Source organism: Crocuta crocuta, unplaced genomic scaffold (assembly GCF_008692635.1).
Source record: "Crocuta crocuta isolate KB4526 unplaced genomic scaffold, BGI_CrCroc_1.0 scaffold17, whole genome shotgun sequence".
In the NCBI taxonomy this organism is placed as follows: Eukaryota; Metazoa; Chordata; class Mammalia; order Carnivora; family Hyaenidae; genus Crocuta; species Crocuta crocuta.
This window is the reverse complement of record NW_027532041.1, coordinates 1,342,429-1,359,727: the sequence shown is the minus strand read 5'-3', so window position 1 is coordinate 1,359,727 and position 17,299 is coordinate 1,342,429. Positions and strand designations below refer to the sequence as shown.

Sequence of the window (17,299 nt, the reverse complement as noted above, 5' to 3'; positions counted from 1 at the left end):
TGCATTTTGGTTTTAAAAGTATACAGAAAGTATAGGAAGTAGTAGGAAATAAGTCTCGCTTTGTTAGCCCCATTGTGACTGAAAGCTACTTCCTGGAAGGTGCTAGTAGCAAGTGTACATGAACTGAGGCAAATAATTTAAACCAGCAAGACTAACTCAAGAAGATTCCAATGTGGACCATGGTGAGCTGTAGTTTCTACAATAGGATCACTAATACGTATGCAGTTGGTTGTTGAAATTTTCTATTTTCTGGTTGTTTTTGTCTCTACCGCAGCTTCAAGGGGTAAAAGGAGGCTCAATACTGGTAGTTATTTTCCATAATTAGCATTGGTTGGGAGACCTGCCCTCCCCCCCCAAAAAAAAAAAGTCCACTGTAGCTTAATAGGTATGAGCCTTAAACCTGGTAACATTTTAACTATTTTACTCTTCACAGATACAAAACAGCCTTTGGACCTAAGTTTAGAATAACTGTTTCAAGGCAAAAGAAAAGAGTAACCAAAACATCCCCAAAAGTCTTGCAGACCAGGAAGGCCCCTTTCCCTGTCCTGACTCATCACAGGCTGACAATTTCTTTCCAGACGATCCGTCAGAACAATGAAGGATCCCTTACTTAAATGGCTCGTTTTATACAATTCTTTAATTCTCCTCCAGGGGGCGAAGTTGGCCAGCATTTCACTGAAAAAAGGAAATTCCTTTCAAACTTGGATTTTCTGCAAAGTGCTGGGAAGATATTCAAGTACAAAAAGAGCCTTTTCCCCTCCTCCCGCTTCTTTTCAATACATTTAATTCTAACTGATTAGCAAAGCACTCCAGCCCTTTTGTGCAGTTAAGAGGGAAGGGAAATGATTAAGGGCGGTGAGCAGGAACACTTTATCAGCATGCTCCTGTAGGCTGGCAGGCTTATTCCCCTAAAACTTGAGATCAGGGTTATGGTTATGCCAAAGCTGATACAGTTTCAAGAATATTACTTTTTACCTTTTTTTTTTCTTTTAAGGAGAATTTTCCACTGGGCCTCACACAGGGTTCCCTTTGCAGGGTCTCCCTCTGCGCAACCACAAAGCCACTGGAGGTCTGTGATATCCACCCTGCTTTCCTGGAGGAACGGAGGGACCTCGCCACCTCCTGAGGGTGTCTGGTGGCCCAGAAGGAGCCCAGACAGCAATTCCTCACTGGGCCTCACTTCCCTCCACAGAAAGGGCTAGGTGCTCCCAGTAGAACTCAGGTAAAGCCGCAGAAGAGGTCTCACACAGGGCATAACCCATTCTCAAAGTTGAAGCAAACTGTAGGTTTAGTGTCTTGGTGACGGCCTAACAGGGCAGAAGGAAAGGCCCGGAGTGTGTGCCAATTCTCTGTGGCCTAGGAATAGATCTAGATTTTGTGAACCCGGAGCCTTACACAATTTGGGGGCCTCTCTAACTAGAAGAATATAAAAGTAGGAACACCACATTAGCTATAGGGTCTCAGAAGGGGTCCCTGGTGGTGAAAGACCCTGAAGCTCAGGCATCATAAGTGTCATTAGCTCTGTGGTCAGCACAGCTGGCTGAGGACTGAGTGTGCAGGCAAGAGGCTCCTGCAAGCCTGGTCCACAAAACGGCAATGGGTGACTTCTTATGGTCACGTGGCTCAGTTTCTGCCTGAGGGAGTGCACTAAGAGGCTGGGAAAGAGCGCAAGGTGGTCAGGGGCCAAAAGTGTCCCCATAGGTTTTGCTCCTTCTTCCCCCTGCCCCAGGCACATTGCAGGTGCTCAAGAAACACCTTCCAACCAACCAACCAACAGAAATGGCCCCCACCTACCCTTCCCTTCCTGAAGGCTACACCGTCTCCCTTTCTCTAGCTTCCCTGCCATGTTTTAAGCTTCTAGGAAAGAAAGTACTCCTGAATGGTCTACCTGTGGAGGCGAGTAAGTCAGACCCAACAGAAGAGTGGGGTTTCTGCTCCCCTGGGCAATTCATTCACCAAAGATGTACAGGCATGAATTACCTAAACTTCAAAATCAGTCCAACAAATAATGATGTTGCTTCATTCTATACAAGCCCTGTATTTGGCACAGCACAGGCACCTGGGAAGACACAAGGAGCCTGGATGGATGGAGGTCTACTGGCTCAGGAGTGCCCACTGCCCCCAGGGGATTCTAGGAAGGATGGTGCTCTAGAGAATTCTTGTTACAGGGACCAAACCTCCTTAATCAGGAATCCAAGCTCCACCACAGGCCAGCTCGCCAATCCTGTCTGACCAAGCCTCTGTCCTTATTTTGGGTCACCCCGTTGGCTCAGACCCTGCCTTCTCCCCCTCCTCCTGATGGAAAGGTCAGGTCTCCTTTCAAGACCTCCTTGAGCTCCACAAAGGTGCCCACTATGCCAGTCTTATTGAAAAGAGAAAAGAAACTGATGTGAATTTAAAGCACCCAGCCAAATATAGCTATGTTTGCATATTTTCACAGTCCTTGTAAAAATAATCTATACACTTCTCCCAATCTAGTGGCAAAATCACTTATTCAAATCTTAACAAGGAAATGAGAGAAGGTCTAGAGATATGGCAAGTTGTTTAGTTAATGTAGCTCGCTTTTGTATATGCTACAGTTTGGTATTTCTAAGCAAACCTGCTTCTAAATGTTCTTGTTCTTTCTTGAATAAAACAGTGAGAACTTCTTACATATAAAAGTGTCTCCGTGAAGCCATTTACCACAAGGAAAAAGATATGTTCTGCCAATTCTTATCTGTAAGATAAAGATAATATCATGATGTGAAGATAATGGCCACCATTATTTGGGTGAATCCATTTCACATGGATTATTTCACTTAATTTCCTCAATAACTCTGTGCAGTAGTATCCTCACTGTACTGATACAGAAGTTGGGGCTTTAAGAGTAAGTGACTTGACCAAGGTAACACATTGCCCAAGGTATTTAGTGGTGGATCTGAGGCTGGACAGGTTGAGTTTTATTTTTAGTCCTTGAGCCATGCTGTCTGTGCGACCAAAAAAAAGTCACTTTGTACACTACAAAGAACTAATGAGTTTGCAAGATATTTTTTTAAGGCAGGTGGTTGCACACATTTTGATTTTTTCTCAAATTCCTATTTGATAAAAACAAAAAAAACTGCTGGAGAATTGGGCTGCTTCTTTCAAGGCTATAAGGATTTGAAAGAAATCATTTCAACAGTCAAAAGCAAATAATGATAACACCTACCATTTATTGAACATATACTATGTAACAGGCCACTGTGCTAAATTCATTACATGCAATGCTTTCCTCAATACCGCTATCTTATGAGGCAACTGGCATTATCCTCATTTAGCAAATGAGGAAACTGAGGCTCAGAGACTCTGCCCAAAGTATCTCAATAGCTAAGGAAAGGTCTGGACTCTGGTCTACCTGTCTACACAATGCACCTCCCTGCTGTAAAAGAAAGACTAGTTTAGTTAGCAGCCTGTTAGCTATTTCATACATCTAGATATGTGAATGGTCAGATGGAAAGCACTATATACTTTGAGGCCAAGAGAAGAACATAGGTGAGTAGTGGGGGGGGAGGGGGAGCATTCAGTTCTGCCCTGTCAGTCTCTGTCTCCAACATCATCTGGGGTTTGAAGGAGGGCACAGAGCAGGGGATAGAGGAGGTGGGAGCTCAATCCTGTTGTCTTTATAAACAGCCAGCAAAACTAACAGGAGGGCATAACGCAGGTTCACATCTGGATATGTGTTGAGTCTTGCCGGGGGAATCAGTCCAATGATGGAATTGACCAAAATGCACTTAATACACTCTTAGGCCATCATCCCCAGAGCGACTCCAACTCTGAGACAAGTGTGTTGCTAGCATGTGTCACTTGCTCATCTGAGACTCTGCCTTTACCAGGGTGTGGGGCACATACACACTGAGTGACCTACCTACCATCACAGTGGCCCAACTTGCACATGACAAAGGAGGGCACCTTGCCAGAGAGGCCAAGTTCACAATGCTGGGGCTGGAGAAGGCAGAAAAATCTGCTGACTCCAAAGGATGCTGGAACAGAAAAGAAAAACTGGGAAAAAAAAAAAAAAAAAAAAAAAGCAAGGGGAAGGGGGTGGTCTTTGCAGGACAGTAGGGTATATTCTCTAAGTCTTGATTTTTCAGAATTCATAAACTATGGATGGAGCCTTGATTAAAAATCCCCATGAAGCATGGCAAGTCAGCTCTCAGAACAAGAAAAACTATGTTAGGGTCATGAGCATGAGAAATGGTGACTAATCATGGAGTTTCCAATTAGTAGCTTTCTCTTGGGGTTATAGCAAGTGCGCTTTGATGTGACAGTAAGAGAAACCTTTCCAGAGACAAGGTCAAAGGCTTCCCTGTGGCCTTAGAGGCAGGGTGTTGGTAAAAGCCTGGCTGCGGTTGCAATCTCTGCCGTCCAGGCTGATTTCTACAAACTGGGACTCACACACACACTTCTGACACCCGTTAAAGGGAAGGTAGCAGGGACCCGGGCCTGGCTTTGTAGGAACAACAGCCTTCCAGCAACTCCACGTTGTCTGAAAATTGAAGAAGACTTTTGGGAGGGAGACGAGGAGGTAGGGCTCCCCGTGCTGGCACAAGTTTCATGAACAGGACGAAGGGCCGCTTTTAGGGGCGCTAAAGAGGAGTTCCTTGTAGTAGCCAGGGGTTAACAGTTAATCTAACAAGATGCTAAAGTGGAAGTTTCCACTCCAGCATCAAGATTCAACAGATGGGAAATTCCAAAGCAAGGGGCCAGACCATTATGTGGAAATTTCTAAGAAGCTGACTTAGCTGGCTCAAAGATCCATAAGGAGGATATATAAACAGGTTCAGGGCAGTGGAAAAGGATGAGGATTTTGTGAGGCAGATTCCTCAGAAATGCTCTGATTCCCACCCTCCTCAAGATCGCTTGGGTGGTGGGAGCTGGCCTCTCATTTCAAGTCTAGAGTAAAGGGTCTCAAAGGCAATGTCTGGAAGGCTTGACATGGGACTCCTAGAGTTTGGGGACTGGTATGTGACTTCTGCCTGAGGAACCAAAATGTGAGGGGGTTACTAAGGAGGCCTAAGGTGGGAGAACAGAAGGCTGTGTCAGGGAAAGTGACTGTCCACCCTCTACTACCCGGGGTGGAGGGGGGGGGTTGAAGGAATATGAACTCTGGGCTCCAGGAATGCCAGCCTTGGTCTCCTTAAAACAGGTTCTACCCAACGGCCATCATTCAGCCTGAGGGTGAGAGGACCCCAAAGATAGAACGTGAATGGAAACTGGTGGATGGTCGCAGCCAGCAAAGGAGACGTACTGCCTGAGTGCTGGAAAGTTCCACCAGGGAGGCCTTGAGAAAGCCACAGAAGCAGCCAAGAGAGAAAGAGTCCATTTACCCATCAGCCAGGCTCAGAGGACCCAGTGCCCGGCATGACGATGGCAGTCAGGTAAGAATCTTCCTCTTTTCCTCCCTCTCTCTGCTTCACTTCACCTAGGGAGGCCTGAAGCAGTGGGCAGCTGGGGAGACCTGTACTGGCAAGATGGCAGGGGAGGAGTGAGACTTCTCTTGGAGTGAATACTGACTGCTTATTGACCACACTGAGCATTTCCAATTTCCCAAGTGAACATGCATGTGTGTGTGTGTGTGTGTGTGTGTGTGTGTGTGTGTGTGTGTGTGTTACTTACAGGGGCCACAGGACTTTTCATTGCCTAAGAAAAACCACAGAAGTCATAGGCTTGATCAAGTTTTTAAAAGAAAATGGAGAAAAGACCCACCTCACTGAATAAACTTTAAAGGAATAGTGACAGACAATATTATTAAGACAATAGCCATGTCTTAATTAGGTCTCAGATGCCACGTGTGCGATGTCTAGTTACAGCTAACCTCTGCTAAGCACAGACTATGTGCCAGGCATGAGACCAAGGACTTTACAATCCTTCATTACTTCATTCAGTCCCCCTAACAACTCCACGAGGCAAGTGTTATTATCCCCTTTGACTACTAAGGAAACTGGTTCAGAGAGGTTAGGCAACTTTCCTGGGGTCACAGAGGTTGGTAAGTAAAGTAGTAGCCGGGACTCAACCTCAAGTCTGACATCTAATCCTGGACCCTTTTTATCCTTGCAGATGAGTGGTTTTTAGCAGACAGTGGTGACTGAAGCAGGACAGGAACTTAGGTCCTGCCCACACTTCCATCTTGGAAGTCCCTGAGCTGGACGACCCAAGAACAGAGCTTGTAACCACCAAACTGCATGATCTTAGCAGCCTCTTCCAACTCTGGGATTCTATGATTCTATCATTTGTGGGTAGAAAGGTAGAGAGAGGTGACCCACAGCAGCAGATAAAGAAGGACAGAAAAGATGGAGTTTGTATCCTGTGTTCTCAGAGTGGCAGCCAGAAGGAGCTGGTTCCTGTAGGTGCTACACAGACCTGAGGTTTGCAGAATTATAGTCATGTATATAAATAACCAGTTCAGATAATGCATATAAAGCACGTAGCACGGAGCCTGGCACCAGAGTAAGCATTTAGGTAAATGGCAACTATGACTGTAAAAAGTTTACATATATGCCTAAAGCCTCAACATGCAATTTAATGCAACATACCCAGCCACTGACATCACTCTGTCTGTTCCATACGGAACCATGTTTATCATGGACACTAAACTTTATTAGTTGAGCCAAGACAAGAAATGAATGCATAAGATTGAACTAGCCAAATATAAAATATGTCGCTTCACAGTAGGGGACCATGGAGTCCTGGAAGAAAATGATGGAAGCCAAAATCCCTTTGTCCAATGAAAAGTACATACACACAGTTTTGCAAATAATTATAGAAGTTTGTTCATTTTTTCATTCAATGGGTTACAGATACACTGAAGCCTGTTCACTGTCTCCAGGTTAACAGTCACTCCTCCAGATTCTGGGGAGGCAGTATGAGATCCTCAGGCCCAAAGCTGCCTACCTGACCCCACAGTGGGGTCACCCATCCTTGATCTCTCCATATGCTCATTGTTACTAGTCTCGATCATGATACCAAACCTGGAATAGACAGCTAACAAAACTGAAGCTGAATCTAATTTTAAACCTTTCCAGTTCAGTGAACTCCTCCCCACCCCCCCAACCCCGCCACCATGAAGAATTTCTAAATCAGTGGCCTCTGGTACCTAAAAATCTTTTATCTGGTTGGCATTCTCTTCCTTCTTTCCTTCTACTGGTAACAAAATTCTTCCTTTCTTCATAGGGATCCCATTCCATGCGATTCTGGTGGGATTTACCCTCTCTCGAGGGCCACATAAACAAACCTTGCCCAAAGAGATGCTGCTATTGTCTTTTGTGTACTTCTAGCCAAGTTGACTCAGGCAAAGAATCCAAACTGGGCCAGTAAAGATCCCTCCTTGGTCCTGTTATTTGGAACAATGGCAAAAAAGGCAACCCTTTGCACTGAGATCCATAGCTGGGAGGATGATGGACGTGTTAATGCCGATGGCCACCCCTGGCACCGTGGTGAGGGAAGAGCTTGCCTGTGAGTGAAGTTGACAGGGTTGAGCAGAGCTAAAAGATGGAGAGAGTGAAAGATAATGGCCTTGATGCTGTCTTTTGAACCCCTGGACACAGCTATACCAGAAGCCCATTCCAATATAGACATCTTACTCACGTAGGTCAGGAAACTAGTTTAAGTTGGATTTCTGTTACTTGCAGACAAAATGACAATTATAGTAACAATAATAAAAATCACTTATTATTTGTAAAACAAATTGGATGGTGAATGGAAGACAGTTTTACAAATGCTGTCTGTCGTGGTCACTGTTCTGGGGAAGCACTAGGGGAGCAGGCTGAGAAGGGGGTGGCCTTGGACCAGGAACAGTCCTGAGCCAAACTGTCAGCAGATGACTTGGTCCTCCTCACCTCTTCTGGCCCTCCTGCACACCTCCCGCCACTCCATCCTTCCTTGGGCAGCTGGGTGCCCTCTGGCTCTTTCCTGTGCCTCCCACTACCGGTTGCTCTACCTTTCCCATCTCCTTTCATCCAATCAAAGCAGCTCACACTTCTACGGGACCTTGTACTTGACACTGACAGGTTGTCCATGGTTGACAGCAGTTTAACTAAGTAGTTCTTCTCTCAGGAATGAGCATATTTTAACCAGGTATTTTGAAGAGGGCAAAAAACCCAAAGGGCTAATTCACTAATTGTGGACTAGGCTCTAAGGATGGTATAGATGCAACTGAACAGGGGGATCTTCCTGTGACTCTCAAATAATTCTATGTAAAGCAGTTAGCACGGTGCCTGGCAAATACAGTCAGCACTCAAAAAAAAAAACAAAAACAAAAACCCAAAACAACAAAAAAACAAACCCCAGCACACACAGATACTGACTGATTGCTGCTGTTATTATGTATCCTCCATGACTACCACTCGACTACTCACTGCCTATCCCTCTGTCACTACCATGACCACCACCATCATGAAGGCAACTGTCCCTTTCTTAACAATGGCTAGCCTCGGATCCATAACCAATTAATGCACTTTAATCATCTTTTATGGTTTATAAAAACACTTGCACATACATCCTTTTAGATCTTCTTGGCGGGCCTCAAGATAAACATCATTCCCATTTTACAGCAGGGGATACTGAAGCTCAGTTAGGTTGAGTTCTTAAGGTCCCACAGCCAGAAGCGGAAGGGCCAGGGCTCAAACCCAGGTCTCATATAAATTTCTTCTTCTTTCCATAACAAGTGGTTGCCAACTGCATAGCAGTCACATGAGAATCATCTGATCACTTTAAGATTCCTGGGGTCTACCCCAGACCTAATGAATGGGGAGGGTGCGGGGGAAGGGACTGTGTGCTTGTATTTTAACAAGTGTCTCATGTGATCTGATGAGCTGCTGACAGACAACCCATGCAGTCCATGGGGCCTCCTGCTATACCAACTACCTATACTAAGATATATCTGCTATACTAAGACTAAGTAAGTACCTGCTATACTCTCAGTATATACCTTTGTGGTGCAAGGAAAGTGTAGGTAGCTGTCAGCTCTCTAAAGCCCGTTTCCTACCACTGTATAAACTGTTATCTCACAGTGATCATGTCTAGGTTCAAAGAGAGCACTGACAAAGCAATGGAGGAAGACGACTAGCCAAGGTGAAGAGAGGGAACCACAGAACACAGGGTTTGGCTCTGCAGTGGTTCAGGGTGGGGCAGATCCCAGATGGCAGGAATAGGCGGGGAAGGCCATACCGTGAAGAGAATATTCTAGTGGGACCTGCAGAATGGGAAGGGTTTCCAAGTAGAGAAGGCATGAGCAGCAGGAGGTGTCCTCGAGAGAAGTGGTAAATGGACCGGTCTGGCTGGAATAAAGCAAACAGTGAGAGGCGAGCAGGAGAGGATGGAAGCCAGATGATGGATATGGAGATGCCAGAGAGAAGAGTCGAGGCTGGTGCTGCGGGTGATCTGGGGCACCGACGGTTTCTGAGCAAAGCAGGGACAGCCTGAAAGACGAGCCGATGGATGACTGGTGTGGCAGCGCAGAGTAGACGGAGGGTTGGAGCGTGGGCAGTCTGGCACTGGCAAGACCAGCTCGCAACCTGCTGAACTGACTGAGACGCTGGCTGGCAGTGCCGGGGCCTGGCAATCAGAATGGGGACAGGGGATGGTTGAGTTAGGGGACAGGCATGGGTGGGAGTCCTCGCTCCATGCCCTTCTTTTTTCATGTGACTCAGAAGCCCCGTATGGCAGGACTATAAAGATGGCCATAATCCTTCCCTCTTTGCATCTGTGCTGTTGCAGTACAACCCTGCCACTCCCGTTCTAAAGGGCAGACTTTGCATCTGTAGCCTCGTGAATCCAGGCCAGTCACATAGCTCGCTTTGACCGACAGAATGTGATAGAAGGAACGCTATGCCACATCTGAGCCTCAGCCTCAAGGCGTTCCCGCTTTCTCTCGGTATCCTGCCCAACCCCATGTGAACATGCTCAGGGTAACCTGAAGGATGATGAGACACATGCCTTAGCCTCTGGCATCGCTCCAACAGCCAGCTGACTCCCAGAAACAAAGCCTAGGTGACGAGGACCTGTACCTGACTTCAGACACAGGAGTGGTCCCAGAGGAAACCCGAAGACTCACACAGCAAAGCCCAGCCCAAACTGCCAACCCACAACACTGTAGGATAAAGAAATGGTTATTTGGAGTCAGGAAATTTTGGCTCGAACATCCAGGAGTATATTTTGGAGTGGTTCTTACGCAGCAAAAGCAAAGTGCTACACACCGCAAATGACAGTATCACCACAGGATTAGGGACTCAGGTCACATGAAGCCCCGAAAGATTTTTCACTTAAAAAGTATATTATTTGCCTAACTCTAAAGTCAGTTTTCTACCACTGTGTAACACATTTAGGTTCAAAGAGAGAGGAAGAGGAAAACTCCAGCAATAAGAAAGCGAATACATTATAGCTGTAAGCCAATTTTCATTACAACACACTGCAAGGGATTGTCTGAAGTCCTTGGCTGAAATAGCATTTTGTTGTTTTGGATACTGCTCGAAACAAGCAGACCATCAACAGGGGCCTGGAAATAGTCTCATTTCAAAAAAAAAAAAAATTTAACAGTATTTGGCATATAATCATAGATCTTTTTCCTGACCATGTTCTTAGCAAAGGAATGTGGCTTGATCTGCTTTTTTAAGGCACGGAAACATCTTAAATCCTTTCAGAGAGGAAATTTCAAAAAGTGTGAATAAATAGATATCTAATCATAGCACCGGTAGGGATGTATCTAACTTAGAAGTGTGAATATCATTTCAAAAATAATGTCAAACAGTCACATTGTTTTAAAAATGAAAGAGAACTCACCAGTAAGACTTCCTGCAGCCCACGTTTTTCAGGTTGGAAGTGGCGGAATGAATCTGAAACAGAATTAAGCAAACATTCCGTTAAGTAAACCACACTTGCAAAGGGAGTGCTTTCAGTTGCAAGTGGCCGCCATGATGTTGAGTATTTATTCTTTTAGTTAAAGATTAGCAAAGCCTTTTCTGGCTCCTGATGGAATAGGGAGAAGTTTTTGCCTACATATTTCAACTTCCTGAATAGAGAGCATTCTCTTTTCTACTTCAGGAAGCGCTGAAAGTCTGAAGCCAGTATAACTATAAATGGTAGTGTTTTCATCCAAACCCCTCCAAGTCAGCCGAAGCCTCCTTGGATGTTGCTCGTGCCTTGGTCCCTCAACCCCTTCTGCGAGGACCAAGCCACAGCTCCCTTTAAGGAACCAATTAAAAAATGGACAGTCCAGCACAACCTCCAGGACAATGGGAAGAGTGTTCAAGGCTTCCCAAGAGCGGTCACCGGATCACAAATAAGCAGAAATTTTTGTATTATTGATAAGGATGAGCCCAAGGCAGTGCTGCTCAACAGAAATAGAACATGAGCCATGTATATAATTGTATATTTTCTAGCAGTTACACTAAATAGGCAAAAAGAAATGGATGAAATTTTAATAATATGTTTAACTGAATTTACTCAGATTATCATTTCACCACATAACCAATAGAAAAATTACTAATGAGACATTTCACATTCTTTTCTTCACAATGAGTCTTCAAGACCCAGCACATCACAGCTCAGACTAGCCACATGTCAAGTAGTCAACAGCCACAATGGCCAGTAGCCACACCAGACACAAAAGGAATCCATTCTTGGCCTTCAGGTACCAGTAAAGCAAGTCAAATGCATGAGGGGATTTTATTCATCTATTTTTCTCCTCCTTGTAATCATCACTCCATTTGTGATGTCATTTTACTGGAAATAATCACATAATAATAACAAATATTTATATAGCACTTAACTATGTGCCAAGAGCTGTTCTTGGCATCTTACTTCAATTAACACTCACAATAACTTTATGAGATAAGCATATTATCATTCCCATTTTGTAATAAGGAAACTGAGACATGGAGAGGTTAAGTAACATACTCAAGGTTTTAAGTTGGTGACAGAGCGGAGATTCTAATCCATGTAGAGGTCTGCCTCCAGATCCCATGCCCTTAGCCACTAGACTCTCAATTAAATGTGAACGGCTCAAAATAAGATAATCACTTTCAGTTTTAATTATAACCACCAAGTGATCCAAGGCTGCTGCCATGATACATGGTCAGATAATAGCAGTGATGGCAGATGGAGTTACGCGATGTGCTAGCAAATTAAAATAAAAACAACATGGAGTAGGAACAAACCACCAGAATCAGGCCTGGGTCTGACCAGGGTACAGCAGGAGGTTAATGGTGTCGAGGCAGGGGTGGTCGGTCTTCGGAAAATTTTGTCTTCACGATTTTTCTGAGGGAAGGGTCTATCACTTCCATGAGATTCTCAAAGGGGTCTATAAGACAGACACCTCTATATCTGTTTTAGCTAGGGTGGAGAGGAAGACCAAAAAATCAGGTAGAAAGGAATTCAGAAAATACAACCTTTTTACTTGATTAATCCACGGCCCCCAAAGAAGTCACACCTAGTGAGAAAAATAAGATCCACACGTGTGAACTCCCTGCCCAGATAGGAAAGGAGGTTGGTCAGTGACACTGTTCAGAATCAACAGGCTTTGGACTGTGGCTACTGCAGAATGCTGAGCCCCGAACCTGCTGAAAGTCCTTCAGTGGCTTCCTCTAGGTTCTAGGATCAAGTCTAAGTTCCTTAGCCCAGTCTCAAAAGCTGCAGTGGTCTCGTGCCTGACCCCTTCCAGGGCACTCCGATATCTTGTCCTTTAGCTATACAGACCTATTTCCAGGTCCCTACGTGCCACACACTCACTCCTCTGTGCCTCTGCAGATTCTATTCTTTCTGTCAAATACATTCTTTCCCTACTGTATCAGCCTATCTGTAGGCGTCAGTTCCAAAGTCATCTCCCTTGGGAAGCCTTTGTGAACTCCTTTGGCTGCCTTTAGGGATGACTTCTCTCTCTGCAGTAACAGTATTCAATTCAATTGAAAATTATGTACTACTACAACGAATAATAATAAAGGCTGGATTTTGCTGAGTTGTGTGCCAGACACTGTTCCAAGTGCTTTGCATGTTCCTTTAATCTACTTTTTAATCAGTAACCATGCGGGGTAGGTCCTTTTATTACTCCATTTAGCAGGTGAGCAAACTGAGGCATAGAAGTCAGTAGCCTAAGGTTATCCAGCTTGTAAGTTCAAGAGCCAGACTGAATAAAAACATACTGAGATAAAAAGTCTCCAAACATGTTCTTTAGCAAAGCATGTTTTAACTTTTTAATCCAGCCAGTGCTGAGGGGACGGTCATTTCCTATGCTTGTTCACTATGAGTGGGAACAGACACAACTCAGGGCTTGGCCAACCAGATCACACCAAGATCATCAGCTTCCCTGAACTCTGCATGTGGATCTAAGTAATAGCATGAGCTCTAAGAGCCCTGGTTGACCATTATAAAGGAATGCCAGAAAAGACCCTTGCCTTTAAAACATGGAGTATTTGGGGTGCCTGGGTGGCTCAGTTGGTTTAGTGTCCAACTTCAGCTCAGGTCATGATCTCAAGGTTCATGAGCTCGAGCCCCACATGTCGAGCTATGTGCTGAAAGTGCAGAGTCTGCTTGGGATTCTCTCTCTCCTTTTCCCTCTGTCCCTCCCCTCCTTCAAAATAAAAAAAAAAAAAATGCAATATTTAAGTAAAAAAGGGACACAAGCCCTATTCTTTGAGATTTACTTGGCATCAAGTAACTCAGTGAGTATATTCCAAATATTTTAAAAATAAAAGTCTCATGTTGAATATCTCCTTTTGCTGTCCAGTCATGGCTTTGTCAGCCTTTATCTTTCAGTTCCACAGTATGTTTCTTTCCAGCACTATCTAAACTCTCCTTGGATGAATATAAAAGTGACCTTGTAGGAGGACACTCTCCCCTTTCCCTACCAGTGGGAAAGACAAGAGTTTCAAGATCTGGGACATACCCGGACCTCTAGGGAGAGAACGAGCTCTTTGTAGCTCACGTCAGAGATTGCATCAGGACACTGGCCCAGCCTACCATCTGCCGAAAAATGCAATTAGCCATAACAGCCCCCCTTCCTACTGCATCCACAGTGTAAAAGAAACCACCAACTTCTCATGTATATGGACGCATTATCTCAGTTATTAACAATCAAACTGCAACAACCAACCGTGTTTTGACTCTTCCTATCTCATCTCCTCCTACAATAAACATTAATCTAATTGTTCCTAAGAGGTTTACTGAATGCAAATTATGTGCCAGGCATGGCTGTACCTGCTGGGGACACAGCAGTAAATGAGGTAAACAAGGCTCCTGATCTAGAGCCCCACCCCCCCCCACTGTAACAAGACAGAAAATAAGTACACAAAGAAGTAAATAAGATAACTTCAAACAGTGACCAGTTCTACAGATTTTTCCCATAGAAGCATGGAGTGATGTGACCTACTGAAGAGGTCAACAGTGTCTCTCCGGCAGCTGTATGGAGTCTAGAAGAGGCAACAGTGGGTGAATGGATCTGTGGTGACCAGTTATGAAGCCATTCAATTGTTTCAATGAGATATGATGGCACCTTGGGCACAGGACGGTAGCAGTTGAGATGGAAAGAAGTGAATGGATTCAGGATAGGTTCTGGAGGTAAAACAATTACTGTTGCTGACATGGTTGTGGGAGAGGAGGGAGAGGAACGGGGCTAGAGGACACCTAGGTTCTGGCTCAAGCAACTGGGTCAGTGGTGTCTTCTTTAGGGGAGAAAGAGGTTGTGTGAGGAAAATCAAGAGTTCTAATTTGAAAAGAAAAAAAAAAAAAAAGAATTCTGATTCGACCTTGTTAACTCTAAGATACCCAAGTGGAGATGTCAAGAAAGCATTAAGAAGTCTTGAACTATTGCTGCCCAATTCAATAGCTGCTAGCACATGTGGGAATTTAAATTTAAACACAATTAAAAAGTCATTTCCCCAGTCACATAAGCCATATTTCAAACAATCAAGCAAAGTAGTGGCTACTGTATTGAACAGCACAGGTGTAGATTATTTCCATCACTATAAAAGGTTCCACTCAATAGGAACTGTCTAAAATGTACGTGATAACTTGCTTGACTCCATTACTGTAACATTTACTGTAATTATAAAATACAAAATTATAGCCGTGGGAGATCTTTAAACAGCCATTGGATCCTGATCATACTTGTTTCCAGTTCATGTTAATTCTCTAGAAAATACAGAATATAGCACTGTGGGGGGGAGGAGGAACATCATATTTATAGGCCTGGCTTCCTGCTATCTTCACTACCAGTGACTTCCAGCAAATTACTTAACTAACAGGTACCTCCATTTCCCCACCCACAAAATAGGGAGCGACCCTGAATGGGCTATGTTGAGAAGCATGTTGGAGAATGTTTCCAGCTCTCAAGACATCTCCACCTTTCCCTAGCCAGATCTGTTCTGGTTTCACTTGCAAATTCTGACATGATGTTATCTCAAATGGCAAAATGGATATAAAAGGGCCTTGTATGTTTTGAAGGGCCTTGTATTGTAGGCATAAAAGGTACAAGTTCCACAAAGGTGAGGCTTTTGGACACACATATACCCTGTGTCTTGAGTCTATTATAGAAATTTGTGTTACTAGATGTTGCAGGGCTCCTGACTTCACTTTTTTATTTAAAAAAAAAGTTTTTTTAATGTTTATTTTTGAGAGAGATAGGGAGACAGAGCACGACCTGGGGAGGAACAGAGAAAGAGGGAGACACAGAATTGGAAATGGGCTCCAGGCTCTAAGCTGTCTGTCAGCAGAGAGCCCATCATGAAGTTTGAACTCAGAGACCAGGAGATCACGACCTGAGCCGAAGTTAGACACTTAACTGAAGGAGCCACCCAGATGCTCCAGGGCTCCTGACTTTATAAAGTAGTGCTGTGATGTGTCAAAGAGTCAGGAATCAAGTCTTGAGCCCCAAAGGTAAAAGACAGTAAGAACCAAAATGGTGACATTTCCCCCCGCTATGCAAGGGCTTTTGTCCCAGGAAAGGGCACACCCTGAGCCGGTGAACTGGCCTACTTTAAGCAAATGGTGCCACCCCATTGTCTCTACCTTGAGACTGGCTCCTGCCCAGAAGAGCTGGTCTGGGCTGTTCATCGGGAGAAACTCTCCCACCTGCTCACTGTCCTTAATCCACAGAGAGTTAGACACTTGAAATCTTGTTTTTAATTAAGGAGCTGGTGGGATGTGTCCTCAACTAATTTGTAGATAATCTGGGGGGAAAGTATCCTGCTTATGCCAAAGTTAGTGAGAAATTTTAAAAATAGACATGTAATTCCAATTTTGCCAACCTCTATGAGAATACATTAAAAGCCAGAGTAAACAAATAAAATGTTATACTCAATATATTGTTTCTCATTTTTCTATGAAGAGAGCAATGGCATCTTTTTGGTAGTGGTGGTAGTGGTGGTGGTGGTGGTGGTGGTGGTGTGTGTGTGTGTGTGTGTGTGTTTCCCAATGACAATTTTAAAAGGATAGCAAGCATTGTTGGGCCCATATGTCCACCATCCTAGTGCTGCTACTTATTTTTGCCTGTCCCACTCCACAGACACATGTGTTTTTACATGGCCATGGCCACCGTTCATATGCTATTGGCAGTAAACCCAGTGAACACTTTGGAGATGGAAAGTGAGGTCTGACTGTTGGCTCCTCCACTGAGGAGCTGCAAGTCCTTGAACCACTTACCTGTAAGCCTCAATTCTTTTTTTAATTTTCAAATGTTTTTATTTATTATTCTATTTTATTTTATTACAAATAGTTTATTGTCAGGTTGGTTTCTATATAACACCCAGGGCTCATTCCCACAAGTGCCCTCCTCCATGCCCATCTCCCCCCTCCCCCCCAACCCATCAGTCCTCAGTTTGTTCCCAGTATTCAAGAGTCTCTCAACTTTCTAATGCTAAAAAGGGAGAATGTTGGCCCAAAGCCACCGGAAAAGGCTCCATAAATGATGGCAATTATTTTCTTTTTCTATTTTAAGTGTTTCCTGTGTATTTCTACACATATTCATAATGATTTTTCTAATGTTTTTTATTTATTTTTGAGAGTCAGAGAGAGACAGTGCAAGCAGGGGAGGGTCAGAGAGAGAGATACAGAATCCGAAGATAGGCTCTCAGCTCTGAGCTAGCTGTCAGCGCAGAGCCCGAATTGGGGCTCAAACCCACAAACTATGAGATCATGACCTGAGCCTGAAGTCAGACGTTTAACCTAAAACTGAGCCACCCAGGCACCCCCATGATTACTTAAGGGGCCTAATAATAGTTCTTGGTGTAAAAGTCCTGATTTACTAAATCACTCCCCTACTGCACTAAATAATGCAAGTTGTCACCAGTTTTTA

General features: G+C 44.3%; 1 protein-coding gene across 2 annotated transcripts in view; it reads right to left on the bottom strand.

The window, feature by feature from the left end:
* Positions 1 to 17,299, bottom strand: part of GNG12 (G protein subunit gamma 12) — a 128,777-nt gene that overhangs the window by 65,712 nt on the left and 45,766 nt on the right. For both annotated transcript variants that reach the window (XM_077776344.1, XM_077776345.1), the window contains exon 2: positions 10,795 to 10,847. In XM_077776344.1, coding sequence (XP_077632470.1) covers positions 10,795 to 10,847 — 53 coding nt within the window. The remainder of the gene's footprint in view (positions 1 to 10,794; positions 10,848 to 17,299) is intronic.